Source organism: Mus caroli, chromosome 19 (assembly GCF_900094665.2).
Source record: "Mus caroli chromosome 19, CAROLI_EIJ_v1.1, whole genome shotgun sequence".
Taxonomy (NCBI): domain Eukaryota; kingdom Metazoa; phylum Chordata; class Mammalia; order Rodentia; family Muridae; genus Mus; species Mus caroli.
Genome location: NC_034588.1, coordinates 22,531,983 through 22,551,948, shown reverse-complemented (window position 1 = coordinate 22,551,948; position 19,966 = coordinate 22,531,983). Strand labels below are relative to the sequence as shown.

General features: G+C 47.1%; 1 protein-coding gene across 14 annotated transcripts in view; it reads right to left on the bottom strand.

Annotated features, from left to right (window-relative positions):
• Kank1 (KN motif and ankyrin repeat domains 1) overlaps positions 1-19,966 on the bottom strand; it is a 195,238-nt gene that overhangs the window by 16,518 nt on the left and 158,754 nt on the right. For 10 of the 14 annotated variants that reach the window (XM_021151518.1, XM_029472382.1, XM_029472388.1 and 7 more), the window contains one exon: positions 6,015-8,693. In XM_021151518.1, the coding sequence (XP_021007177.1) occupies positions 6,015-8,693 (2,679 nt within the window). Of the gene's footprint in view, positions 1-6,014; positions 8,694-10,548; positions 10,631-10,700; positions 11,111-19,966 lie in introns of those variants that run through there. The other 4 variants (XM_021151521.2, XM_029472390.1, XM_021151520.2 and 1 more) reach the window with 3 other exon arrangements.

Genomic DNA, 19,966 nt, shown 5'->3' with positions numbered 1-19,966 from the left:
AAGAATCAAACTCTCTTTCACCACAAACCCCACCCACATTTAATTATATACCCTCCCATGACTTGACCCAGAATTCCCAGGCTGACGGGAAGGCTGCATGAACTAAAGCTGGGTTAAAGTGTGCTCTGCATGCGCATGCCCCTCCCAGAGAAGCTAAGGTCCTCTTCCCCTCCCCAGACCTTGGAAGCCTTGACTACAGCTGAACCCTGGCCACTTTCTGCTTGCCTAACATCTCCATGGGTGATCATTCACATTTCTGCCAGGCCTCTCTTGGCTTCCCAAACAGAGGGAAAGTTATTCATGGCCCATCTGTATATCTTTTTGTTGCAGAGCTGCACTTTGTTTATGTTGACATTTATGTCCAGCTACTGATCAACATGAATATGTGGGGGCAGTATGGACTATAAACATTTTTACTAAAGCATGAATGACCCTCCAACTCAGGAAAAGACACAGTGATAACTTGATGAATTCTCTGCAGCTGCATTTGTCATTCCTGTGGACACCATGAAGTCAAGCCATTTGTGTTTCTTGAAAATTACCAACCGCCAGCCCTTAGCCTGACACCTATTACACGCTTCAAGCTTCTGTCAGAGAAGAAGTATCAAGTGAAGCCACCATCTTTTCCCAGAATACTTTTTGCAGTTCACTAATAACCATTTAGGAAGATCAGTTCGAGAGAGCAGAATTTTCAAGTCAGTGTCAACTAAAGGGCTGCCAAAGGAGAAGGCAGAGTTAAATCTTTAAAGATCTTTTCTTCTTAGCTGAAGGTCTTTCCTTTAACAAATCATTAACAAATGATCATTAACAAATGATCAAATGACCTGGGACTACAATTTCAACCTTGCAAGGGGCAGTTATCAGTTAAAAAAACCCCAAAAAACAGAAAACAAAGACTTACTTTTATTTTATGTGCGTGAGTTTTGTTTACATGTATGCATGTGTACCAAGCACATGCCAGGTGTAGAGGTCAGAAGAGGATGTTGGATCCCTTGGAATTGGAGTCACAGATGGTTATGCACCATCATGTGGGTGCTGGGAACTGAACTTGGGTCCTCTTGCATAACAGAGGACCACTGAGCCATCTCTCTCAGTCCTGTTTTGGTTGTGAGCTGTAGTCTTTAACTGTAGAACCATCTCTCCAGCTCAATTAGCTTAAAAAAAAAGTCACACTTTTTACTTCTGGCTAGCCTGGAATTCACTATATAAACCAGGGTATCTCAGACTCAGAGACCACTTGTTTCAGTTCCCTGAGTGCTGTGATTAAAGATGTGGGCCCACTAGAACAATATGCCCAGCAGAAATAATTTCTTTCTTTCTTTTTTACCAAGACAGGGTCTTATATACACTAGGCTAGCCCATTACTCCTTACATAGCCAAACTTCTGATCCTCTTGAACATTTGCCAAAAGTTGAGCCTCTACTCCTGGAGTATTGAAAATCATAGGCACGAAGGGATCATCATGCCTGTTTAGCTATTATTACTTTTGAAAGTAAGATAAAACTTATGCACTGTTTTTACCAAAAAAAAAAAAAAAAGCCAGTACGTAAAAATATTCCCAAAGTTATGGACGGACTCCAGATTAAGCTCCGATCACAGGGCTGGGGATGCAGCTTTGTGGCGGAAAGCATCCCTAGCAAGGACATGGCTTCATCTTAAGCATAGCTACAAACAACGCTCTGCTTTAAGCCCGTTTATCCCAATGCGCCTCTACATCTGGAGTGCTTATTTGGTGATGGGAGCGGGTAATGGGTGGTAGCAGTTAATACATGTTTAAATATATTCATAAGAAGATCCTCAGCTGCAATGGATGCCTTTTACACACAGCTATTTCCATAGAAAAATTCTGCTGGGAGAGAACCTGGGAGAAGTCTTCTCATTTGATGCAGACACAGGCCTCAGATAGCAGAGACAAATACACCCAGGACAAATACTCCCAGCCTAGCAGAGCCTCCCTACCTCCTGCTCCCCTCAGCCCCACTCCCACCCCCAGGCCATTTAACCACTGCAGGGTTCCAGGCACATTTGTTTTGGCTTATTCTGATGCTCTTAAAGCATTTTAAAAAGCAGCATAAACAGGAAAAACAGATACTAAGTGGTTTAGTACAAGAAAAAGAGCTAACTAGAAACACAATTCTGTAATTGTTTCACTTCCCATTCTTTTTGGTCTGGATTTCTTCCTACAATCTTACACAGCTGAGAGAAGGCCTTCAAGTTCATAAACTTTTCAAACGAACCCAAGAGAACCAAGAACGCAAGCACAGAGGCTCCTGTGAGTGTAAAGATGCATTTTCTATAAACGATGTGGTAGGCTGTTAAGTTCTGTTTGTATTTGTGCAGTGATAGTTGGATGTTTTTAGGGTATTTATAACTCTGAGTCATTTGTCTAGAATTTTCTTCCCCTTTCCAGAAGGAAAAAGGGAAAGAAAGGAAGGAAGGAAGGAAGGAAGAAAAATCCACTCTTTAAATCAACATAATTCCCTTTAGGAAAACAAAGCTTACTTCTTAAGGTTTTATTGGTAACAAGAGGGACTTCCTTCCTCCTAGCCAGGCCCAGTGTGCACCTGGACTTGGGCAGGCTGGGCCAGGAGGATCATTAAAAGGCTGGCCTGATCCCACAGTGAGGGCCTGTCAGAGGAGCAGGGAGTGAACTTATGTCCTCTGGCCATTTTAACAGTACCAGGGAGATAAATACTTCTAGTCAGCACCAACCTCTGCTGTGTCAAAAGCCATACACACTGTCCCTCAAATCCCGGGAGAATGCTTATGGCCACTTAGGTGAGAAAATACACAGGGGAATAGCAAAACTCACATTTTGCTAGAAAAAGAAAGTATGTTTCTGAAACACAAGGCACATACGCTCACTCTTGTACATAGCCACTACACAGGGGCATTCCAGGAGAAGTTAACGTTTCGGTTTTCTAAAGGGCTAACTTACAATCACACACTCCCAATGCAATTTTAAATAGAACGAGAGTATTCTGTGTGATGATGTGGTTAAAAATAACAGTTTGTAGCCAGGCAGTGGTGACACACACCTTTATTGGAAGTCCTTGGGAGGCAGAGGCAGGCAGGTCTCTCTGAGTTCTAGGCCAGCCTGGTCTACAGAGCTAATTCCAGGATAGCCAGGGTCAGGGAGGGAAGCAGCAATAGTTTGCAAGTAGACAAGTGATTCTGTCATTGAACCCTTAACTCTAGAAAGAATGAATTTGGGAGAGGGAGAGGGAAAGGGGAGGGGGAGAAGTCTCAGTGCCCCCCCCCCCCCCGAGACAGGGTTTCTTGATGTAGTCCTGACTGTCCTGGAAACCAATTTGTAGACCAGGCTGTACTCAAACTCAAACAGGTCTGCCTACCTCTGCTTCCCCAGGACCTGAATTAAAGGCATGCACCACCACTACCATCACCGCCATCCAGTAAGATGCTAAAGAGCACTTTTGCTTCTGAGGACCTAGGTCGATTCCCAGCACACGAACATTTATAATTCTAGGTCCGGGGGGGAATCTGATACTCTCTTCTGACCTTTGCAGGAAGCAGTCATTCCTGAATGATATACATTCAGGCAAACCACTCATACACACAAAATTTAAACAACAACAACACCCACAAAGGTTACTCGCCCAAGCTTTGCTTGGCAACTGCTCTGAACAAGTCCTCTTCTGGAAGGTTGAGGACAGCAGCAGCAGCGGCTTTCATTTAGCATGTGTGCAGCATGCGGCAGACTGCACCATGCTTCCCTCTTACAGTCCCCCCTGCCCCCATCCATCCCCCACTACAGGAAGGCGCAAAGATGACTGTTTGCAGACAGAATCTCACTCAGACTCCCAGGCGACTACTGATACTCTGAGACCTGTCAGACCCTGATTGTGGTGCTTTTGTTTTGTTTTGCTTTGTTTTAAGGATAAGGTTGTACGAATGAATGCCTTTTGGCAATGATATGTATTCTACACTGTGTGAGCAATTCTCTGGATTGCAATGGTTAAGTCACAGTGTCCTCTGACACTTCCTTATACACAGCTTACAGATATTAAGAATGCTGCCCCTTTCCTGTATCACGCTGGCCTAAATTTCCAGCCCACATATCCCAACATCCAATATGGAGTAAATTCTCGACCTAATTCCTTTCTTAGTAAATCTTGGTTACAATACATATGTGGCACGAGTTATATAAATGGCCTTGAAGGTTGCTCTTGTGTGCTCTGACAGGGGTCAGACTAACTGCCTGCTACTGAGACGATTTCTTCCTTTCATTCCTAGCTGCCACAAGACCTCGAGTATATTATCTGATTAATTAGGTTCATGGAGGGTCAGAGCTACACACTGATGCATGGAATGTCAGCGTGACCGGATACACTGTGGCATCAAATAAAACTTCCTGGTCTCCATGCTCAGGAGGCCATAAAAATGACTCCAGGGATCCGGCGGAGCATTCTCGACAAGAATGTGGGATAGTGATGGCAGTTTTGGGAGGAGATAGGCTGGGGCGAGCACCTTCTTATAACCCCTCTGCCATCTCTATCTGAGGCAACAAAGTTTTCTGTGACATTAACATCTGACATCATGATTTTTTTTTTTTAAAGGATGAAGAGGCAGACATGTAAGCCCCACACAGCATTCTAATCCTGTTTATTCGAAGATATAGAAAGGGTTTATGTTAGTCTACTTTCATGACTGTTCCCTTCTGGAATAAAGGGGCACACTGAGACTTCTGTGGGTGTCCTACTAATATCTATACCCCCCAAACTAACTTGATGAGCACCCTTCTCCCTAGGTAATGTTGGTTCATGAGAACTACAGCATCAGGGAATGGAAGCCGTGGACTGTGCCCAGGTCTTGTAGGGCACCGTGTACTGTCAGAGACTTAGAGCACCAGGTTCCAAGAACTGTCATTTTACTGAGCCTCTTAGGGAGCTGCTACATCCTAAAATGTCCCAGGGTGATGGCTCAAGGACTAGCTTCAACTTAAAGATAAACAGTCGAGAGCAGGATTCTCAATGGATAGGAAAAGACAAGAGGGTGTGTGCCTATCAACAGGAGCAAAGGAAAAAAAACCAACCCCGCTGTCGGTTTTTGCTTATAGGTCGCTTTCCTCAAAAGCACGCCTTCCACTCCAGCACTCCACTTGTTGTCCCCATAAATGGAAGCAAATTCTCTACAGCACTTGCTACTTACTGACCCGACACAGCTCTCTGGTCTATTGCTTGCTTAGAGGAGGTTCTAACTGGCTCAACTCCCTAACCTATCCTCAGAGCCTGTGCCGAAATGAAGTGGGAAGTCAAAGGTTACTCGCCATCTTAACAAGTCCATGAAGTGCCTACCCTCTCATAAAGGGTTAACCAAGAACATTTCCCTCTACAAGTTTTAATTGGTCGTATACTGATAATTATGTGTATAAACAATACGGGAGTTTTGAAAGCAGGTATAACAAATACATAACCAGAAGACAGACATGAAGCATCACATAACGCCTCAGAGGTCATCGCCAGGGAAGCCAGGTCTCGTGGACATGCTTCCCTGTGTTAGCCTGAAGCAAGAGGCCAAAGGAGCTAGGGAGACAGTGAGGTCAGCAAGGCTGCTTATCAGTCTTGGTCTCGGTTTGCATTCACCTCATCATCCCAAAGCTCTATGACTCTAAAAATGGCTCCAGCAGCTTAAAGAAAAGAAAAGGAAAGGAAAGGAAAGGAAAGAAAAGAAAAGGGAAGCCTTTCTTCCTAGAAGGACATTCTCCCTGCCTTCTCTCTTAGGGTTTGATGTGTTCCCAACAATTCATGATGGAAAATGTATCCCTCTGCCCTCAGGAATAGACTGATGTCGCTATCCTGGGGATAGGTGCATTCTTGCTCCATCTCACCATATTCTTTGCTATGACAGAGAAAAATAGACCTTGCTGGAAGCTGGTGCCATGCTTGGCGCTTCCTAGTCTTCAGAGCCTTGAGCTACGCAAACCCTTATTCCTTTTATGTCTCCCCGAGTCTTCATTCTCAGGTCCCGGGGTGTGGGGTAGGGGTACCGCTTACCTGTAATTTTACCCAGACTGGCTTTCTGGAAGTCAGGGTTCCTGAGCTCCTCAGTGCTTGCAGACTTCATGACGGAATTGATGGACGACAGGGTGCTGATGAGCTGCGAGTTGAGGGAGCCGATCTGTGAATGAGGCTCCCCAAAAGCCTCCGCCAGCTCACTGTAGTTCTCAGCCAGCAACGTCTGTTGCTCTGCCAGCAGCTTCTGCACGCGCTCAATGTAGTGATCCAAGCCAGTCACCATTCCAGATGCCACCCGAGGCTGAGGAGACTCCTCCGGGAGCTCTCCTACGGGCTCGTTCCCAACACCCACGCTCCTCCTGCTGCCCATCAGCCCCACAGTCAACTGTGGAGGCCCGCACGCTATGGTCCGCATTTTGAGACCAACTAGATAGTTGTCCTGAATATTTATCTGTCCCACACCCGACTCTTTGGTCTTCACAGCACATGGCTTGTCAAACTCAGAATTGCCAGACAGCACTGTCCCGACACCAACGGACCGAGTCTTAGTGGAGGGGTTGATGTCTCTGACGCGGCCTTCTCCGATGGCCACCGTTCGCATCTCCACAGTCTGGGTGCTGGTCTGCTTATCTAGAGTGCTGAGGAGAGTGTTGGTGCAGGACTCCACCAGGGTGGCTGCCTCTGTGTTAGTGCACTGGTCCACCCGCTCCAGATTCGTGCTGGTGTGCTGGTCTGTGGTATGGGGCACCGCCATGACAGCTGCTTCCTCCCGGCCTACAGCCTCTGTGTTCATGCTTCGGGAGGTGCACTCCTTGGGAAAGCAGACAATCACATCCACGGAACAATCTCCACAGCCAATGGACCGCACGTCTTTGAGGTTCAAGTTTGTCTTAAGGAGTGTCAGGTCGCTCCCAGAAGCCTCTGTGTTGCTGCCTGTTTCACAGACATTGACTTCCACACCCACACTCCGGTCACAAGTCTCAACAGACCTCCCTACGCATTGGTCATGCATTGCCACCCTCTCCTTCACGACCCACCAATTCATGGGCAGCTCGGGTCCCACGACTTGGTTCTTGCAGTCAGGATGGCAGGAGGTGCCTACGCTACTAGTTTGCACAGAGGTCCCAACACATGACTCCCTTGTGTCCACATGACTGCCAACCATTTGATCTCTGGTTGGCACCAGTGCCTCCACCAACTTGCTGAAGACAAGTGGCTGGGCCATTGTGGCCTTGTCAACTTTCTTCCTGGATCCGGCAGCCTGTAGTTCTTGCTTGAGCTTAGTCATCTCGCGGTCATGGGTGGTTTCTTTAAGCTGTACTTCTAGGCGGTAAATCTTCTCCTTCAAGGCCTCTATGGTCTGCTGCTGCAGCTCAATTTCTTTGTCAGCTTCAGTGATAACCCCAAGCATAGCTTCTGTCACGCTGATGCCAACGTTCCTTGTCTCGGTGACCGTCCCCACAGCCGTATCCTTGCAGGGCCTGAAGTCTCTGTGGTATACAACGACATCGTTCATGTTCTCGTCACTACCCACGGCCACAGACTTGCACTCCCGAGACGGGCACTGCCCATTCTCCCTGAGCTCTGATGCCACCTCGCAGCTGCTATCCTGAATCTTCTGCTCCAGTGCCTGCATGTCGGCCGTGAGCTGTCGGAACTCCTGGATCCGCTGCGTGCTCTGCTCCACGCTCTCCATCTCTTCCTCCTCGTAGTCGATGTACAATTCCCCGCCACCTCTTCGGGCTCGGGCAAGCAGTTCCAGCTGGGAGGCGTTGCCTGCACTGTAGGAGCGTTTCCTCACACCGCACACTTCGTTCTGCGACGTGGCCCTCTGGCTTTTCAGCTGCGAGGCCAACTGCCTTTTCTCTTCTTGCAAGACGGAGATCTTGACCTGGAGCACGGGGATGGTCCTCACCTGCTCCTCAAGCTCCTTCAGGCGTTTTAAGGCGATGGCCATCTGCTCTCGGATGTGCTGCAGGTGCATGGGGCTCACGTTGGTCACTGGGGTGGAGATCCCTGAACTCAATGGGCTGTGCCGGACAGAGCTTCCCATGGAAGATGTCGTAGGAGCTGCTGGGACATAGCTGCTATAATCCCCATTGCCTTGGTAGCCATTCTGAAGCTGGTGTATTGCAGAACTGTGGTTAGCAGACCCCATAAAGGACGGGAGGGAGCTCGTGGAGCCCATGCCTCCAAAACTGGCCAGCCTGGGCCTCCTGAAGTCACCCGGTGCCATCTGCATGGTGACTCTCTCCTGTTCCAGTCTTCTCCGGGTCTCCATCAATGTCTTGGTGACATGGAGGTTATGCCTGGGGAGTTGTGGTGAGGGAGGGGGCAGCAGCTGTCGGTTTTCTGACACAGCAAAAGTGGGTGAGGTCTCTAGTGGGGGAGGTGGCCGTGGGATTGGGGTTGAAGTAACGTGGCTTCTGGCTATCAGGAAGCTGGGACACTGCTTGCTGTCATCACTGTTGGAGGATGAAAGAGACTCAGTGGAAGTCCACACACCTTGATGACCAGGTATGGCCCTGACTTCTGGACATGGCACAGACGGCTTTCGCCTCTTCTGGATGTTCAGTTTCTTGATAGTATTTCCCTTTTGTATGTCATCCACGTATTTGACGAAATCTAAGTCTAGCTGAAAACCATAAGGGGTTTCCACAAAATACGGGTCTTTCTTTTCCTTGTTATGGTCTCCATTCAGAACTCCGTCTGCTTTTTCTAAGAGAGAGAAGAAGACACGGCAACACATGCATTACATATCTTAGTAAGAACAATCACTTGTGAGTGTAGCAGCCCGGTTTAAGACTTGTCGGTCCTAGTTTCTGAACTTCACCCCTCTGAATGAAAATGGAGACACTGCCCATCACAATGACAAAAAGTCTGTAATCCTAGCTACTGCGGAGACTGAGGCAGGAGGATTCTATGTTCAAGGCCAATCTGGGCAATTGAGAGAGATTTTTATTTCAACATATAGTAAGCATGGCTGGATGAAGTTCAGTAGTAGAGCCATCTACAGCACTAACCACCCCCCTTAACAAGTAAAAGGACAATTTAAGTATTCAACCCATGACATTATGAGACAGTGAGAGTCAACCACAAATTATATTGGTACTAAAAGCCTGACAATATGGCCTCGTAGAGTCACTTGTCCTCTACAGTTCTTTGAAGGAAAAGAGGGGAGTTATATCCTACCTAACATAGTGTCCGCTAAGTCACAAAATGCACTAAGAAGAGTGGGTCACAGCAGAAGGATGGAGCCAGGGACGTCAGTGTGTGTGTGTGTGTTAATTTTTCTGCAGGTTTGGTAGTTTGCCTTGCCAGTAGCCAAGAGCCACCCAGTGTCTAACTAGCTCTACATGATTCCATCTTGCTCTGACTCCTTCTTGCTTCCAAGCTGGGGCTGGGGGGCCGGGGGGAGGGGAGGGAGGAGACACTGGCCAGGAAGTGAATTTTTTAGTACCCTATGTGCAAGAACACAGTGGCAGGACAGACTTTCACCTACTGCTTAGTTTCTCTCCCCTACTTCAAACTCTCTTCCAACTGGAGGAAAGTTTCCTCCACTCTGCCCTATTTTGCTTTTGGATACACCATTTACTAACTCACAAATACCTGGTTTTGAAATCCTTAGCAACCCAGACAAGTCTAAATGGAAAGAAGGGCAAACCAAATTCAGGATCACGTGGTTATTTAGTAAACGCTACTTCTGGCTAAGCCAAACATTTCAAAAAGGAAACACAGGAACCTTTCAAAGCACAGAACTTGTTGCTGATCTGAGCCATGCATTTCAGATTTAAAAGCAAGGTCGTTTTGTTTGTCTAAACGGTAGGATTAGGTCATATGTTTTTCTACAGCCACACTGAGAAGGCTTGCATTTCTAAGACTATGGAAAGGACCAAAAGCTAAGAGTGAAAATGAGAGCCATTTGTCCCCTGCCCCAGTCCTGGTTATCTCTCCCTGTCTATACTATTGCCCAGCCCAAGGATGTGGAGCACATTTAGGCTGCTGCCTGCCTTCAGAGCACCCAACACTGCTCCAGCATACAGCTGATGCAAAATGCTTGGAGTGATCTGCTTTCGCCCCCACGTTTTTCTCTTTTAAAAACTCTGGAAAGTTTAAAAAGACCATCAAACGGGAATAAAAATGGGCACGCATTGGGCACACATTCATCGTGTCTCAATTTCTAAACAATATTAAGATAAGAGTACTTGGCTAGCCTGTGGTGTGAGTCCCAGAGTTTAACTATGCCAAACCCAAATAACCCCCAAACCCAAACCACCACCGCGGCCACCACACCACAACAAAACAGTATTAAAACCGCTTGGAGTAAAGGTTAAGGAATTCTCTTTGAAATAAGTGCCCGAGCACGAGCTGACCCAGAGTTCCAGTGCCTGGAAATTTGAGCTCATGCTAACAGAATGTATCTTCCCCTCTCTCTCCAACTCCACGGGACAGTGAGCTAGCTCAAAATATGCAGCCAGACCTGTTTCCAGAAGTGTCTGAAATTCCAAAGGAAGCAAGGAGAGAAGGACGCAGCCCACCATCTCAGGGTGGAGGGTGGGGGCTGAATACTCACGGTGTGGGGATGGGGGGTGGGGGAAGAGCCTCAGGGTCCAGCGCGGAGGGAGCTGAAGCCATCTGCTGGTCGCCCTAACCTCCTAAGCACCCGGCCCAGTTCCTTCAGCTCCCCCGGCCCCCAGCCTGAAGGCCAGCCCCTCCCCAGCTCACCTACCGCAGGCCCACAAGAGGCCAACCTCCTGCCGCCGCACCCAGGGCCCGGGTTCCGCTCCTCTCCACTTAAGGGAATGCCTGTCAACTGGTGCGCACACCTCCCAGGCCCGCAGGGACACCATAGGCCCAGCCTGCACCAATGAGGGCTCCCCTCGTCCCGCCGCCGTCACCCCGCAAAGCACACTCAGCGGTCCGGCATCCCCCCCACTGGAGTCTTAATGAAAACAGGAAGCCGCCTTCTTCGGGAAAACCTGTGCTCTTCAGTGCGACTTTTGCCAGAAGCCCAAATAAAGCCGGCAATGTGAGCCTGTCCAGGGCTCAGCCTGTCCCCGGGGCCAGACACTTCATCAAAGAGTCTGTGTTCTGGAGGCAGGCCCAGCAAACTCAGCCCGGGTCACCTGAGGAAGGGCAGGGCCACAATTGGCCACTGTTCCCGAGCACTGAAGGGCACTTCTCAGCCTAGCTCCTGACAGGTGACCGGTAACCAATAGTTTCCCTCCAATGGCTGAGCCCTTGCCACGGATCTTCAAGAAAATGAACGAAACAGGCCCTTTATCCAACGCAAACGAAGCAGAGCGAGCGAGCGAGCGAGCGTGCTTGCGAGAGTATCACAGAGACTTTACAAAGAAAAAGGCGATCGTGTCTGAGCCGGTGGCAGCTGGCATGGCTCTTCCCGTTTTTTTTTCTTGAGGGCATTCCCACTGCATCATTTTCCATAGGAAAAGGGAGTGGATTTAGTCGGGTGTTAATGTCCCCTGACCCCCGAAACATACTTTGCAGCAAAACTTAACTGTCCTATATTTAGCTACTTCCCAGGCTCAGCATGTAGATAACCAAAGGTCCGGGTCATTCTGAATTATCCCCAAGTGACACTTTGGACTTCTCCCCCTGGAAATCAGAGACAGTTAGAATTTAACCATGGCAGACTTCTTTCCAAGCACTGCTGAATCCTGAAGACAGAAAGGGACCCTGGAGTCCATATTTCTTTCTCTAGCACCACCACCACCACCACCACCACCACCACCACCACCACCACCACCAAATAAGCAAATACCTGCCCCCTCCCCCAACAAAGTGTCACCTGTTACAATTATCCTGGGTACCAAGTATTCCATTACATTAAAATATCCAGTCTCACTTAAGTAGTTTTTATTTAATTTAATTATCCTCCCCCCTTAAGTCTCATTAGGTAGTCCTGGTTGCCTTGGAACTAGCTCTGTAGCCCAGGCTAGCCTCCAACTCAGAGATTCCCCTACGTCAAGCTTCTTAAGTGTTTGGAAAAGAGGGCTGGTCACCACATCCAGGACACAATCTCACTTTTTTTTTTTTTTAATCTCCTGATCTCCAGTGTATCCGTACACAAGCACCTGTCAACATGCCTAGGTCATCTATGGGGCCCATATTTATTTTCAGGGTTTTTTTTTTTTTTTTTTTTTTTGTACAAGTACCTGTCTTTTACACTATGAACATCCTCAGAGCAATAGATTACAATTTCAAAACATCTCCTCACTGACTCACATGTCCATTAACAAGATGTTAGAAAGAAAGTAGATGTTTAAAACACCTTTAGCAGTTGTTTTTAGGGTGTGGAACTAGGAGTGATATATACATATATATGTAAATGAATGTACTGCAGTAAAAATCTAAGCACACTCAAGCAAGCAGGCATGAAGGTGGCTGAGAAGACTGTTAACAGACAGCTCATGAAACAGCCCCTACTCTCACTCCGACCCCAACTCAAACCTCTCTCCAGAGACCTAGAAATAATCTTTTGAATTCTTTTTTTTCTCCCATGCAGATGTGATGCTAGGGTAGATAGCTGTCAACTTTGACTTGAGTTTACATGAGGAATGGAGGAACCTGTGGTGGAAGGAATCTGGATCTCGAGTGGCTCTGAGATTACAACTCTTGAAGACAGCCAGGCAGTGGTGGCGCATGCTTTTAGTCCCGGCACTTGGGAGGCAGAGGCAGGCAGATTTCTGGGTTCTAGGCCACCCTGGTCTACAGAGTGAGTTCCACAGGGCTATACAGAGAAACCCTGTCTCCAAAAACCAAAAACCAAACAAAACAAAAAAACCCAAAACACCATACATACACACACAAACACAAAAACCACAAAACCCCACAAACAAACAAACAAAAAAATAAACTCTTGAAAAGCCTAAAGAGTGACCTTGAGTTCTGAGAGATGCAGCAGCGTCTATCCTGTGCTATCTTCTCACCTCTCACCGTTACCCCCACATGGGGGGGGGGCTGTATTGTAAAAGGAAGAAAATGCTAAGTAACCAAACTCAGGCTTTTATTAAAATTGGCAAATTCAAGAGCAAGGACGTATAAAAACAATTGAGTTTTAGGGGAAAACTTATACCTGAATGATAAGATGACTTTTTAGTTGTCTCAAAACCCTTTTTAGAATAACAGAAATATAGCCAGGCAGGGGTGGCACACACCTTTAATCCCAGCACTTGGGAGGCAGAGGCAGGCGATCTGAGTTCAAGGCCAGCCTGATCTACAGAGTGAGTTCCAGGACACTCAAGGCTACACAGAGAAACCCTGTTTCAAAAAACCAACCCCACCCCCCAAAAAAGCAATAACAGAACTATGTCCATTCTCGCACAGCCCAAACTCCACTGGCCAGTGGAACTCAAGAAAACAACAGCTTCCAACCGGTCTGGAACTGGAGAGCTGCACAGGTGTTTACGAGACTTTTCTGAGTGCTTGGAATGCAGTACTGGAGGAGTCTGACTACCCCAGCACCCCTCTGTCCTCCTTGTATAACCTTTAATGAAAAGTTATTGGATGCAGAAAAACGAGCCTATTCTGTTGAAAGAGTGGGAGGAAAAATTCATAGGAAATAAAATGAGGTGTTAGGCTAGCTGGGGAAAAAGGAATGTCAAACACAGCCCGGCTTGAAGTTAGTTATAAAGGTATGAGATCAACAAGCCAGAAGATAATCCAGAAGATAATCCGTGAGGAGTGGCCAAGACAGAATGGGATGCTCAAAAAGAGCAGCTGAAGACCAGGGAAGTAGTGATGGTAAGAATGCCAAGGAAAGGAGGGTGGGACTGTGTCTGTGGGAGCAGGGGATGTGAAAGGTGGGGGAGGGCTGTGTCTGTGGGGGCAGGGGATGTGAAAGGTGGGGGAGGGCTGTGTCTGTAGGGGCAGGATAGGTGAGACAGGGGATGGTATAGAAGATGCTTTATACCAAGAGCTGGGCAACCTACCCCTTCCCCTTGTAGTATTTAGCCACCAACTAGGGGATAAAGGCTAATTAAGGCTATAGCAATTGTGTCCGTACTGGACTGAACTTGGCAAAGAGAGATTGAATTTAGAGCACCAATTAAAATGGTTTGGGAGTTTTCTTTTCTTTTTAAAAATACAGTCTTATGGTGTATCTCTCTGGCTGACCTGGAATTGACTGTGGGTGCCCTTGAACTCAGAGAACTCTGCTTTCCTCTCAAGTGCTGGGTTTAAAGGTGTCTGCTATTATGAGAATAGCAATAGTCTTACTAGCCACTGGGAAGTGTAGAAGAGAGAAGATAGGAATTTATGTGTTCAACTTAGAATCAATATTGAGACGAATTAAAACCTATCCTTCTGGGTTGGAGAGATGGCTTAGGGGTTAAGAGCACTGGCTGCTCTTCCAAAAGTCCTGAGTTCAATTCCCAGCAACCACATGGTGGCTCATAACCATCTGGAATGGGATCCGATGCCCTCTCCTGGTGTGTCTGTAGAGAGCAACAGTGTGCTCCCATACATAAAATAAATACATCTTTAAAACAAACAATCAAACAAACAAACAAAACCTATGCTCCATTCTCTTCACTGTTTAACACTCTCTGTAGGGATACAATGTAAAGGAAAGAAACAAGACCTCCACTCTCACTGGGCTCACAGCCTAGTGCAGATGGCACACACAGGAAAAAGAAACAGACATTAGGCTTAGCAGGAGTGGAGGGTCCTCAGCAGCCTTGACAGCAGCCCTGTCTGGGAGACTCCGCTGCTCACTGAATGTGGTTTGCAGCAGTGCCTTAGGCCAGCATCCTTCCTGAGCTGGCCTCACACCTGGAAATCAAAGGTTATCGAGTCCTTTTTCCTCTCATCTCTACCCCGTCAGTCTGGTCTGAAATTAGGGCTGACCACAAAAAACCGTGACAGCCTCAACTAGAGAAGGCTCCCCAAGTCCAGGATAGATTCCCATGAGCTCAGAGGGAAATCAGAATCATCACACCAATAAGGCTAGCCTTTATGTGTAAATTTACCTCCTGTAAAACTCCAAACCCCATAAAAAGGCCTGTCTGCGGCCTCAACAGCAGTGTAGCATGTTCTTGTGGCTCTTCTCCGTTCGTGAGTGAGATACAGACACGTTAGAAATCAGTTCACCCAGGCTCAATGCATTATTTACTTGATCAATTGTAACTTTATAAACAAGTGCCATTTTCTGTCCAAATGATATGCGATTTGGGAAGACCTGAAACGGACTCTGCTCACCAGCTAGTAGCTCAGACAGCAGTGGTTCTCAATTCAGTTTTGTTCTCCGTGGTGACATCTGGCAACATCACAAGGGAGTGCTACAATAGGCGAATGCTTCAGTGGTGGCCTGAGGTGGCACTGAATGTTTGCCCCCTCTCCCAAGATAGCCTTTAGGCTCCAAACGCCAGTAGTGCCAAAGCCAAGAAATCCTTGCTGAAGATGTCCAGCAGAGCAAAACATCTGCATACAGAAACATCTGGGCTGTTGCCTGTCACCCCTCTATTTCTCAGTGGGCTATAACATTATGTGCCAGGGACAGGGGTTCTTTTTAAAGACAGAGTCTGCTATGTATCTCTAGGGCATGGAGCTTGCTCTGCAGACCTCAGACTTTGTGATTCTCCTATGTCTGCCCTGTGAGTGGTGGCACTACAGACTTGCACCAGCATGCCTGGCTGTCCATCTTTTCAACCAGTGTATATTCATTGTCTAAAACAATGGGTTTTGTGGTGACATTCTCACCCATGGGTACCATGTACTTCTGTCATACCCCACGCCCCACTCCCTGACTCACTCCTCCTGTCTCCCACTCCCTCCCTCATGCTCCCTTTTCTAAAGAGTTCCTGTGTTACTTGACCCAGCATATGAAAGACAACACACAGTATTTATCTTTCTGAGAAAATGCCACTTTCGAGTAAGAAACACTCATTATTTTTCTAGACTTCTACCATAATGAGCTATTCTTTATTATGAGTCAAAAAGCAGGAGACATTTCCAAACGAATGTGCCTTGAACTTTTAAATGGACAAGGCTCTGATATTATAACTCTATTAGTCAGGGCACAATGGCTTCATTGTTCTGCTACATACTCTAAGCCTAATTACTGAGTGAGCCATGAAGGATAATTACACCCGTGTGCCACAACCGCACACACGATTAACATGTTTATACTCAACAGACACTGACTGCCGAAGCTAAAGAGTTAATTCCCATTAACACACTGTCCCCCTCTCACAGGAAGCACAGGGACATGGCTGAAGAGCTGAATCAGTGCCATAGAAGTGTAGCATTGCCACAGAGTCCCACCATGACAAGAGGCCGAGTATGGCGTGCCACAGTTAGGGGCATCATGGGGGACCCACAGCTATGGCTGGGAAGCAGGCATGAAAACCATGAGGATAAACTGGACAGTGCAGCTCACGAAGTGAATTCTTAGCATTTGGAGGCATCAGAGATAGCAAGACAGCTCCTCCAGGAAAAGACCGTGGTATAGAGAAAGCACGAACTAGAACTGAACCAGGCCCTTCAGAACAGGTCTAGCAGGAAGTGCTCCTGCCGACAATTGAGCCTTAAGCTTTCATATCCAAACACCTTCCCCCCCCAATACCAATCTACACTATTCACAATATGGAAAGCCACAAGCGAGATGCCAGTAACATTAGTATTCTATATTCTGCTGTTAAAGGATGTGTGGTGGCAGGTAAGGCACAGTGTCTTATATTATCAAACAGTTAACTTTGTTTCACTGACTTACTTAATTTGCTTCTTGAGACAGTCTTGATATGTTGTATCCCAGGTCGGCCTCAGCTGCCCAAGTTCTAGACAGAGGTTAGTTCCTTTCAAACCTGCTCTTTTCCAGCTAAAAGCCATTCATTCATTCAGCCACGCAGGAACGCTCGATAGGCTCTGTTTGAAGAAAGCTGGACTTCTTTGCCCTGGGAGTGTATGTATACTGCCTGTCTTAATCTTGCCTCTGCCTCCCTCCCTACAGCTAGTCCAAACACAGCATGCAAATAAGGAAAGTGAAAGGGGATTTTAAAAGCCTTAAGTACCAGATTCCCTGACACCATCCATGGCGAACAGCAGCCTCACAGTTTGCTTTGTCTATGCGGCTGCCAGACAGAGTGGCGCTTCTTTCTTTAAATCCTTAGATTTCATGGCCATGTTAGTAAGCTGTGTCACGGTTGTTAACCTGCACATGAGCCTGACACGAGCCCTCCTTCCTATATCAGCTTCACACTGCACTCCGTAAATGGTGGTAGTGGTGGGGTGTCCTCACTTTAAGAGGAAGACAGATTTAGTTTTTCACTTAGTAACTATTTATGAAGAAACCAACCTGGGCCAAGCCGCTTGGTGCTGAACAGAACAGCCATGGGCTGAGCCTGCGTAGATGGAACTTAACAATCTACAGGAGACAGACAAGTGCCTGCACAGGTTTGTGACTGCCTTAGTAGTCACTGCTGTGGAGGTGACCTCACAAGGGCAGGGTAGGGGGTGACCTTGGGATCTGCACTTGAGAGGACGGTCCACTGGGCAGCCAGCCTATAGGGTATGTGGGGGCAGGGGATGAGAAACAATCTAGCAGAAAGGCAGTATGGGGCAAGACCAGTTTTGTATCCTGAAACGCATCTTGAAGCTATTGGGTGTTTTAAACGAGGGAGTGAAATGGTCCATTTACATTTTAATAAGATTTCTCTGGCTAGTCATAGGATTATGTATTAAAATTCCCTTCTACAGCTCCTGGTAGGCTTCCAAGGATTGCTATAACAAATTTTCTCTTCGGACTCACAAGTGAGTATTGTCTGCTTAACAAGAGAGTCAGTGTGGCATGACATTAAATTACCCAAACCTACATGTTCTGGCTGACTTGCAACTTGGTGCCCATCTCTCCACCTCTCCACCCTATATTTAGGAGGAAACTGAGAAGTCCTGACAAATGTTAACCTCTGTGAGCTGAGCCAGAGATCAGACCCGGGACCAAGGCTGTGGTAGGCTCTATTCTGCTGTCCCATTCTGCTGCTAAAAAGGAAAATATTTTTCTTTAAGCCAATGACTCACTGTGGAGAAAAATGGTGGGGGAGGGGCTTCCTCTTCTGGAGGTCATTAAACAACAGTCAATCTAATCTGTGAAGGACAGAGGTGGCAGGAGTAATGGCAGGAAGCAGGCAGAGGACATCTAGGGAATCCAAGCTCTGATTTAGCACACAGAGAGAAGGAATGTGGGCTTTCTCCACACTCTGAGATTCTGGGAGAGGAACGGCAGGGATTTAAAGTGTCAACCACAAGGCTGACCTGGCAGCCAGCCCGAGTTTCTGTACTTTTAACTCTTCCTTAACTTTAATTTTTTTTTTTTTTATAAAAAGCAACATTTATTTGGGCCTGGCTTACAGGTTCAGAGGTGCAGTCCATTATCATCAAGGTGGGAGCATGGCAGTATCCAGGCAGGCATGGCGCCAGAGGAGCTGAGAGGTCTATGTCTTCATCCAAAGGCTGCTATTGGAAGACTCAGCTTTAATTTTTTCAACCCACATCTGACTAGCTGCCTCTTGGAGTTGGGGGTGGGGACTCTATAACATGGAGAGGGTCTAGGTGGACTTAAGTAACCCCCCCCCTCAAAAAACTCATTTACCACTAGATGGTCTTGCAAGGTGGGTCTGGGGTTGGCTTGTCTTTTGTCTTGAATGCTCCTGTCTGCCTAGCTCTTCCTTTGCATGATGACACTCACTGTATGAGGGAAGCATCTAGAACCCCACAGTGAACTCCACTACCTGTCAATCATCGCTCTCAACTTCCAACACATTTGCTCTTTCAAACCACTGTCAGAGGTCTGCTTGGCTCAGAAACTCTTCCGGAATCCCACTGGACACTTTGAACTCAAAATAATATAATTAGTGATAATAACCAACTGATAAGTATCTCTGAGTCCATAATGCTAGAGTGCCAGCTAATGACGGTGGCGGTAAGGATTATGGGAAGAGAAAATTACCATAGAGCGACCATCACGGTGGTGGTTGATGGAGACAGGAATGGATGCGAAGGCCGGTGGATGGAATATTTCCCACCAAAGATGAGGATAGGGCTGTGGTCTCTGAAAACCTCATGACAGAACAGACTGTCAGTTATGAAGGGGAAAGGGAGAAGCTAACTGGGATCAAGGCTGGCGTCATGCCCCTGTGAGATCCACTAAGATGGGAGAAGAATCGCATTTGCAAAGTGAGCTGTGGCCTTACTCTAGAAACATCTGTGGGTCCTACCAGAAGGTCAATCTGCAGTGCAAAGGGGCTTTCTTTAAATATTCTCAAAAGACACAAAGAAAGGAAGCGCATACCTGTTACAAACCGACAGAGACTAAATTACTTACATTTCAAATTCCTTCCTCCTTCTCGTCCTTCCCATTTCTAAGGGACATGAATGCAGCCAGGCCAGGCCCCTAATGATGTTTGCTTTGAAAATGTAGCAGTCAGGTCTGCTCTCTGGTGCATATTTGAGGACTTTCCCTTTTCTTTGAGATTTTTTTTTCTTTTTCTTGACAACATATAGCATCCCCTTCAATTCTGCAGACTGACATGTCTGGTGGCCCATTACAAAGATATCACCTGAAGTTCCTTTCTGTGGCGTTAAGTCTCCCACAGTGTAGCCTCAACCCAGCACTTCCCAGTTTCTACCCACTCACCTTGGCATATCGAACACCATTCACCCCCATCTGTGGCTTCTCCCTCAGTGCAGCCACACCATTTCCTCAGATTCTACCAACTGTCAGCATCAGCTGTGGTGCCCTGTGCCAAATGTCTGATCTTCCTCAAAGCCCCACTTACAGCCTTTGCCATTCTCTTCGGGGCACGGTAGGTTGCCTTGTTCCCACCATGCTCCTAAAGCCTTTGGGGTATCCAATGACCCACGTCATTGGATACCCCAATGACGCAGGCACATGGTTCACCCCCTACCCTCAACAGAAAATGTCTTAGGGAGGTGGGAACTGAGCAGATTTTTTTTTTTAAATCCTTCAGTGTCTG